Raw genomic sequence first — 9,779 nt, forward strand, 5'->3', positions numbered from 1 at the left:
AACACTTACATCCTCACTCTCACCATTTGTCTCGCCTGTTTTATTTTTCTGAATATTAAAAGATTGTCCGAATCACAAAGCATAGATTAGAAATCTGAAATCTGACTCAAAAAATGGTGTTGATATATATTGCGCGACTGGTGAACGATGTACCCCGCGTTGCCCAGCCTTCATTCCGACACCTCTGAACTCAGAGTAGTTCTTCATTTGCTAGATGATTTAATATTTGAAAAAGTGTGAATTATCTGAAGCCTCATCTGCTTGATTCGCGCCATCATTTTGCCCGAGAAAGGACAGCTTCATTGATCACTGTGTCCCTCTATTTCATCCAAACTATGTGTCCCTGACATTGGAGTTTCTAGTATTTATTCTTGATGGGTGTTATTTGCGGAGGTTTCACTGTCACACAGCCATGTACACAGGGTATAGGATTTGTGTAATAAGTAATTTTGTTGCTGCCGGTTACTTTGCTGATTTATCATGTCAATTAAATCAGCCAAAGGTCGAAGTTAATTTTTCAATGCGTGCGCAGTTCTAATCCGGAGGAGACAGGTTGTCTCTCATCAAAGATGCAAGATATCAATATTTGCTGACAGCTGCTACTGGTGTATTGTCCGGGCTGATTCACACACTGATGCACAACACCTTGCCCGATTAATACACTTTCTTGAAAGTCGGTATGAGTGATAACGTTCCCCAAGCATGGGGAAGAATATCCATGTGCACTTGGAGCGGATCCTCAGAATGTACGGTGGTCACATCATCAGAGCATGGAGGTTCTGTCATCAGGACATGTTAGGTTTTTTGATTTGACATTCAGTTTTAATCGATTGCTGCGTTTTGCAGCTGATCCTGAGTGAATGCACTCTCCTATCACGGAATAATAGAATTTACAGTGCAGAAGGATGCAATTTGACCCATCGGGTCCGCACGGGTCCTTGGTAAGAGTCCACACCTTAAGCCCACACCTCCACCCTAACCCCGCAACTCAGTAACCGCAGCTAACCTTTTTGGACACTGAGGGCAATTTAGAATGCCCAATCCACCTAACCTGCGCATCTTTGGACTGTGGGAGGAAACCGGAGCACCCGGAGGAAACCCACGCAGACACGGGGAGAACATGCAGAATCCACACAGAGACTGACCCAAACGTAAAATAGAACATGGGACCCTGGAGCTGTGAAGCAACTGTGCTAACCACTGTGCTTCTCTGCCACCGGAGGGAACACGTAAATCTGTAGGGCACTATCTAAACAGTTGAGACAATTCTGTATGTCGCCAGATTCATAAGAACTCAATGAAACTGGCGACTGTTCTCCTGACCTGATATCTCATGTCGTCCCTGTTTAAACCGCTGACTCACAGCTAATGTATTGAGAACTGTGATCCTTTTCCCGGGGTGGTGTGGCCTCTCCAGTTGTGTTACTCGCAACTTAGATGCAGCCGCAAATCTATTAGTTATTATTCTTTCCGATATGATTATGAGACACATTCTCTCACAGGGCTAAATAGCTGCTTTCAAAGCAGACCAAGGCAGGCCAGGAGCACGGTACAATTCAAGTACCAGCCTCCCCGATAAAGGCGCCGGAACGTTGCAAGTATGGGCTTTTCACAGAAAGCCTTTCGGGAGTTGGGGGTGGAAACCGGAGCACCCGGTGTAAACCCACGCAGACACGGGAGAACGTGCAGGCTCTGCACAGAGAGTGACCCAAGCTGGTAATCGATCCCGGGTCCTTGTCGCTGTGAAGAAATCGTGCTAACCACTGTGATACTGTGCCACCCATAATCGGATAATCTTAAAGGAGGAGTGAACTTTTCAGAGGGAATTTCAGGACTTGAAGCTAGGCAGTTACAAACAGGGCGAAATGGTGTAGCGGACTCAATAACCCATCAACCACCTTGCAACCCATGTGGAATACACCACATACATTGACCATAACATATGAAATTTCTGGAGACAGCAAGCAGCAAAATGATAGATTTCCTTCGACTCTGCATCTCCGGTTCACTGAAGCATACCTTATTGCTGTGACAGTAGACTCTCCTAAGGGTTCTACTCGCCAATAACGTATGTCTAATGTTGAAAACGTGGAGCAGCAAAATCAGAATAAATGGAACCCCTGCAAGTGAGAATGTAGTGATAGAGCATAACTGTTAACCAGACTCCTGATTGCAATATATTCCTTGATGCAGAACAAAACCAGGGGACATTCCAAACCCCACACTGATCTGAAATTATTATTTTTAAAAAATAATTTTTATTGGAATTTTTTACAGAAAATATAAAAATATAACAAGTATAGCAACAAGCAGTAATCTGCAACTAACAGCCCCATAACACCCACAATTCCCCCCCAAACCGTAACATCACATGTATCACACTCCCCCCACCCACACCCCCCAACAAGGGAACTTAACCATAAATTAAAATTAAATAAATCAAATTTAAATAAAATAAGCAAACATAATCAACGTCGTCCCCCCTCCCCACCCCCACCCCCCCTGGGTTGCTGCTGCTACTGTCCCAGTACGCTATTGTTGAGCGAGAAAGTCGAGGAAAGTTTACCACCGTTTAAAGAACCCTTGCACCGATCCTCTCAGTACGAATTTGACCTTCTCAAGCTTCATGAAGCCCGCCATGTCATTGATCCAGGTCTCCACGCTTGGGGGCTTCGCGTCCTTCCATTGTAGCAAAATCCTTCGCCGGGCTACTAGGGACGCAAAGTCCAGCACACCGGCTTCTTTCGCCTCCTGCACTCCCGGCTCTACCCCAACCCCAAAGATCGCGAGTCCCCATCCTGGCTTGACCCTGGATCCCACCACCCTTGACACCGTCCTCGCCACCCCCTTCCAGAACTCCAATGCCGGGTATGCCCAGAACATATGGGCATGGTTCGCTGGACTCCCCGAGCACCTGACACACCTATCTTCACCCTCAAAGAACCTACTCATCCTGGTCCCAGTCATGCGGGCCCTATGCAGCACCTTCAATTGAATGAGGCTAAGCCGCGCACATGAGGAGGAATAATTTACCCTCTCCAGGGCATCAGCCCATGTCCCGTCTTTGATCTGTTCACCCAGTTCCCCCTCCCACTTCATGTTCTGCTCCTCTACTGATGCCTCTTCCACCTCCTGCATAAGCTTGTAGATATCGGATATCTTCCACTCCCCGACTCAGACCCCCGAAAGCACTCTGTCACTCACCCCCCTCTAAACATGTTTCCCGGCTGGAGCCCAAATTTCTCCTCCAACGTCCCCAGGCACGCAAACCTTCCATCGATAAACAGGTCCCTCAGCTGTCTAATGTCCGCTCTATACCATCCCTGGAATCCCCATCCATGTTCGCCGGGATGAATCTATGGTTCCCCCTTAACGGAGCCTCCATCGAGCCCCCCACCTCTCCCCTATGTCGCCTCCACTGCCCCCAAATCTTGAGGGTAGATGCCACCACCGGACTCGTGGTATACCTCGTGGGAGGGAGGAGCCACGGCGCCGTTACCAGGGTCCCCAGGCTTGTATCCCCACAGGACGCTCTCTCCATCTGTTGCCATGCTGCCCCCTCCCCCTCCATCACCCACTTACGAACCATCGACACGTTGGCCGCCCAGTAGTACCCCGAGAGGTTGGGCAACGCCAGCCCCCCTCCCCCCCCCCCCATCTCTACTCCGCTCCAAGAAGACCCTCCTCCATCTGTTCCACTAGTCTGGTGAAGTTAAGCTTATGAAGAGTCCCCCAACTCCTGGCCACCTGCACCCCCAGGTACCTGAAACTCTTCACTGCCCTCCTGAAGGGGAGCCTCCCAATTCCCTCCTCCTGATCTCTCGGGTGCACTACAAATACCTCGCTCTTTCTTAAGTTTAGCTTATAGCCCGAGAAGCCCTCAAATTCCGCTAACAGCTCCATCATCCCCGGCATTCCCCCCACTGGGTCTGCCACATATAACAGCAGGTCGTCCGCATACAGCAATGCCCGGTGCTCCTCCCCACCCCGCACCAGACCCCTCCATTTCCCTGACTCCCTCAACGCCATGGCCAGAGGTTCAATTGCCAGTGCAAACAGCAGGGGGGACAGGGGCCACGCCTGCCTGGTCCCACGATAGAGCCTAAAATACTCCGATCTCCTTCCATTTGTGACTACACTCGCCATCGGCGCTGCGTAAAGCAGCCTCACCCATTTGATGAATCCCTCCCCAAATCCAAACCTCTCCAGCACCTCCCACAGGTACCCCCACTCCACTCTATCAAACGCTTTCTCTGCGTTCAGCGCCACTACTATGTCCGCCTCCCCCTCCACTGCCGGCATCATGATAACATTGAACAGTCTCCGCACATTCGTGTTGAGCTGCCTCCCCTTGACGAATCCTGTCTGATCTTCATGAATTACCTCTGGCAGGCAATCCTCTATCCTGGCAGCCAGGATCTTCACCAGCAACTTAGCGTCTACGTTAAGGAGCTAGATAGACCTATATGATCCGCACTGCAATGGGTCCTTATCCCGTTTTAGGATCAAAGAGATCAGTGCCCGCGACATCATTGGGGGCAAAGCCCCCCCCCCCCCCCACGCCTTATTGAAAGTTCGTACTAGCAGGGGACCCACCAGGTCCGCATGTTTTTTGTAAAATTCTGCTGGGAACCCGTCAGGCCCCGGGGCCTTACCTGACTGCATTTGCCCGATCCCCCTGACTTGCTCCTCCAACTCTTTCGGAACCCCAGCCCCCCTACCAGCCTCTCTTGAACCCTTGGGAAACATAGCCTGTTCATGAAGCTCTCCATCCCCTCTCTCCCCCTCAGAGGTTCTGACCGGTACAATCCCTCGTAAAAGTCCCTAAAGACCCTGTTTACTTCTGTCCCCTTCTGCACTACATTTCCACCCCCATCCTTCACTCCCCCAATTTCCCTAGCCGCATCTCACCTACAGAGCTAATGCGCCAACATCCTGCTCGCCTTCTCTCCATACTCATATACCGCGCCCTGCGCCCTCCTCCACCGTGTCTCCGCCTTTCTGGTGGTCAACAAGTCAAAATTGGCCTGCAACCTGCGCTGTTCTCCCAGCAACCCTTCCTCCGGTGCCTCCGCATATCTCCTGTCCACCTCCAGAAGCTCTCCCACCAGTCTCGCCCTCTCCTTCCTCTCCCTCCTTTCCCTGTGGGCCCGGATGGAGATCAGCTCCCCCCAGATCACTGCTTTCAGAGCCTCCCAGACCATCCCCACCTGGACCTCCCCCGTATAATTGGTATCCAGATACCCCTCAATGCTTCTCCGAACCCTCTTACACACCTCCTCCTCCGCCAGCATCCCCACATCCAGGCGCCAAAGCGGGCGCTGGTCCCGCGCCTCTCCCATCTCCAGATCAACCCAGTTTGGGGCATGGTCCGAAATCGCTATGGCCGAGTACTCAGCATCCTGCACCCTCGGAATCAATCCCCTGCTCAGGACAAAAAAGTCTATCCGGGAATAAACCCTATGGACGTGAGAGAAAAAGGAATACTCCCGCGCTCGGTCTCCCAAACCTCCAGGGATCCACCCCTCCCATCTGGTCCATGTATCCCCTCAGCACTTTGGCCGCCGCCGGTCTCCTACCCATCCTTGAACTGGACCGATCCAGTGTGTGATCCAGCACTGTGTTAAAATCTCCCCCCATGATCAGGCCCCCTGCCTCCAGGTCCGGGAGGCAGCCCAACAATCGCCTCATGAAGCCAGCATCATCCCAATTCGGGGCATATACGTTCAACAGCACCACCTTCTCTCCCTGCAGCCTACCCCTTACCATGATATATCTGCCATCCTTGTCCGGCACCACCTCAGCCGCCTCAAGCACCACCGTCTTCCACACTAGAATCGCCACCCCCCAGTTCTTCACGTCCAATCCTGAATGATAAACCTGACCCACCCACCCCATCCTCAGACGGACCTGGGCCGCCACCTTCAGGTGGGTCTCCTGGAACATAGCCACGTCCGCCTTCAACCCCCTTAGATGGGAGAACACCATGGTTCTCTTAACCGGCCCGTTCAGCCCCCTCACGTTCCAGGTAATCAGCCGGATCAGAGGGCAACCCGCCCCCCTCCCCTGCCGACTAGCCATAGCTTGGCAGATGTTCGCCCCAGGCCAGCACACCCCGCTCGACCCGTTCCCCATGGCGATAGCGCCTCTCCTCTTCCCCCCGGCCCCCATCGGCTCCATCCTAGTTGTTCCAGCAGCAACACCGTATCCCCCCTCCCCCCCCAGGCTAGGACCCCTCCTAGCCGCGACGCACCCTCCATGGTACTTCCGTGAGTCAGCTGACTTCTGCTGACCCAGGCAGCTCCCGCCAAAACCTATCCCCTCCCGGCATGGGGTCATCCCCCTCTGGCCACACCTCCTTGGCATTGCTGCAGCGCGTGAAAGAAGACCTGTAGAAGCCATGCCCCCTCCGCAAGCTCCACCCCCGCCCCGTAGTGCGGGAAACCAGAGGAAAGCCCGCGCTTTCACACTGCCACACCCCACCCTTCTGACGCAGTTCCCCAAAATCCAATTTCCCCTCAATCCCCAGTCCCGTACAGAAGAGAACATATAGAACACAAACCCCCAACACTCCCCACCTAACCAACAACCATGCCCAACAAACAAACCCACCCGTAAACAGAGCAAACAGAAAACCAGCATACATAACACACATGTCGAAGTTAAAAAAGTTGAAACAGTTGGCCCAAAAGTCAAAGAATAGCGGGAGCGCCGGCCGCCATTTTGTTTTTCTTCCCCCTTTTTTGGGGGAGTTACTGCAGCCTTTTTCTGATCTGAAATTATAAAATACTACATAATACCCTTTAGATCACTGAGTGAATTCACGGTTCCCCGAGCCACCGTGGCAGTTTGAAGCCTACTTGTGACAATAGCGATTTTCAATTGTCAAGAGTTTCGATTTGTGTCCTTAGTCCCCATGTCTAATATCTACAGTGTCCTGCGTTATGCAGCCGGAGACTGTTCTGTCCGGTTTACCGTCACTTTCACCTTTGGTCGATTTGTCATCATTTGTTGCCAGCAGCTGAAAAGGAAAAAATGCCCAGAGTAATCAATGTTTAAGTATATTGCATTTTCCCGTTTATTTTCCTGTGTGCAATTAATTCCAAAAGCATTGACACATATGGAAGCAATCACATTACCTTACCCCCCAGGAGTGTCTTCATCCATTGAACATAATTTAAAACGTGGTTCGATAATATATTGCACCATGTAGTCAGTCTCTGTTTTGAGCTCCAACATTTGGTTTTCCCTCTTTCTCAGCCTTCACCTCCTTCTCTATGTTTGAATCTGCTTAATCTCTGTTCCCTTTTCCTTCGCTCCTTTCTCTTGAGTTTCTTTCTCATCGTCTTCCCCTCTCATCCACTTCCCTCCATTATCTTTCATTCCTTTCACAATATATCGCCGTTTCTTTAAAATCTATAATATCGGCAGACTCTTAACTAAAAAGTGCAGGCATGATCAAAATTTTTATTTAATGTTTTTTACGTCAGTTAGTAGGCGTGAGTCAGCTATTTAAATATTCAAAACACGGCGTGGAGTATTTTGACGTGACAAGCTTCAGTGGAGATTATTGATATTTTAAACCTTGTGATGAATTTCTACTTTCACTTTCAAATATCAACATCAGAAAATTATCGTCAGATTTGTGTTTATCACAATTCCCATAAAATGTGCAAACTATATCACTAGATATCAGCAGCTAAATTTGCTGTGCCTCAGACTCTATTAATATAACCCCCGCAACCTTTGGCTTTGAACTGCATGACATCGACATGAAGTGACTAAAACTCACATTACTGTCTCCTTCTGAGACGTGAATCCCGAAAGTGTAAGTCCTCAATGGTTTAACCGAGCAGTACTGGATAATTTATTCTAAAACAGCGGTAGAGATGTTTTCAATGCTGCTCATTATCATCATTATTCATTTCGAAACAAGTTATTAACAATGGACTGATAACTGATTGCACAGCACTCGATCTATGGGAGATTCCTATTAAAACAAAATCCCTCTTGACAAACATATTGACGTTTCTCTCAGCAGATAGCGTTTTATGTTCTTGCTGGTAGAACTTGACTGAGATACCAGTTACATTTTAACTTCAACACATCGTAAAGCAGCTATCTAATAATTTTTAATTTCTGTATTCCAGCCTCACCAGTGCTTACGATAGATCAGAGGGGAATGATGGCAAACGCATCACAGCTAAATGAATCTCGTGGCAACGTAACGGACTTGTTTGATCCGGGAACAGCAATTTTTTACAACGTGGTCGAGATTGTCTCCACTGTGACTGCAGCAGGATTTTTAAGCTTGCTTACAATTATTGGAAACATTCTGGTCATCGTTTCCATCAAAGTAAACAGACATTTACAAACTATTAACAATTACTTTCTTTTAAGCCTTGCCTGTGCTGATTTGATTATTGGCGTGTTCTCCATGAATCTGTTCACCCTTTACACTGTCATTGGTTACTGGCCTTTGGGCCCAGTGGTATGTGACTTGTGGCTTGCTCTAGATTACGTTGTCAGTAATACCTCGGGCTTGAGCGTCCTAATCATCAGCTTTGACCGCTACTTCTGCGTGACAAAGCCCCTCAGCTACCCCGTGAGAAGAACAGGGAAAGTGGCAGGATTAATGATCGCAGCTACTTGGGTGGTACCGGTTGTTATCTGGGCTCCTCCCATTTTCCTCTGGCAGTTCATCGTAGGGGAGCGGACAGTTGGTGAGGATGAATGCTACATACAGTTCCTCTCAAATCCAACTGTCATTTTCGGCACTACTCTGCTCAACTTCTATCTCCCTGTGCTCATCATGATTATTCTGTCTGTGAAAATATCTCGTGCCAGCAAGGGTCGAATAATTGAGAATAAACTTGATCCCACATCAAGCAACGTCAAGATTTCACACTTTCTAATGAAGGACAAGGTAATGGAGCAGACTAATGAGAACCTATCTGGTGCACCTGATGGTTTGTCACACAGTAACCTACAAAGTGCCAAAATCCCTGGAGAAATTATAATTGAGAATAGCGGCCAAGAAAATAAGGAACCCTTGAATGAGTCAACGTCTCCAAGTGAGGTCCCATCAAACCGTCTGAGGATGGAAAATCTCGAACTCTCTTGTCTAAATATAATTAGCGAAATTAAAAACGGTGACGACTCCGGCGGAGGAATAGAACCAAGTGCCCGCAAGAAGGAAGGAAATGACGGAGCGATCAGAGCAGAAACTATGATAATTAGGATGACCACGATCACTCCTGAGAAAAGGAAGCGAGCGGCATCCCGAGAGAAGAAGGTGACTAGGACCGTCCTGGCTATTTGCCTGGTATTTATCATCACCCTAAGCCCATACTTTATCATGGTGCTCATCTACACCGTTTGTTCAAGCTGTGTCCCCTACATAGCGTGGACTATTGGATACTGGCTGTCTTACGTCAACAGTACATTAAACCCAGCCTGCTACGCACTGTGTAATCCAACCTTCAAGAAAACTTTCAAGTGCCTTCTCATGTGTCAGTATAAGAACATTTGCACAATTCGGTAAACCTAGCTACAAATAGAATGTTAAGAACACTTTATACATTCTGATGATGGTGTCTCTGATAATGTTCACGTAATATATATATATACAGCCAATATGTTTGTTGTGTTAATTCACGGTCAGATCTACAGTCTGTGGATATAGAGATTTTCGAGAGAAGGACATTGGGAATGTAGCTGGACAAGAAATCCGGAACAGCTAAAGTTATTTCTGTCTTGATTTATGGGGGCTGGTGTCA

General features: G+C 48.8%; 1 protein-coding gene across 1 annotated transcript; it reads left to right on the top strand.

The window, feature by feature from the left end:
* Window positions 1-8,185: 8,185 nt before the first annotated feature.
* Window positions 8,186-9,544, top strand: LOC119976202 (muscarinic acetylcholine receptor M2-like). The gene has a single exon (XM_038816513.1). It carries the CDS (start codon window positions 8,186-8,188, stop codon window positions 9,542-9,544), a length of 1,359 nt encoding a protein of 452 aa, XP_038672441.1.
* Window positions 9,545-9,779: the final 235 nt, after the last annotated feature.

Source organism: Scyliorhinus canicula, chromosome 13, assembly GCF_902713615.1.
Source record: "Scyliorhinus canicula chromosome 13, sScyCan1.1, whole genome shotgun sequence".
NCBI classification, from domain to species: Eukaryota; Metazoa; Chordata; class Chondrichthyes; order Carcharhiniformes; family Scyliorhinidae; genus Scyliorhinus; species Scyliorhinus canicula.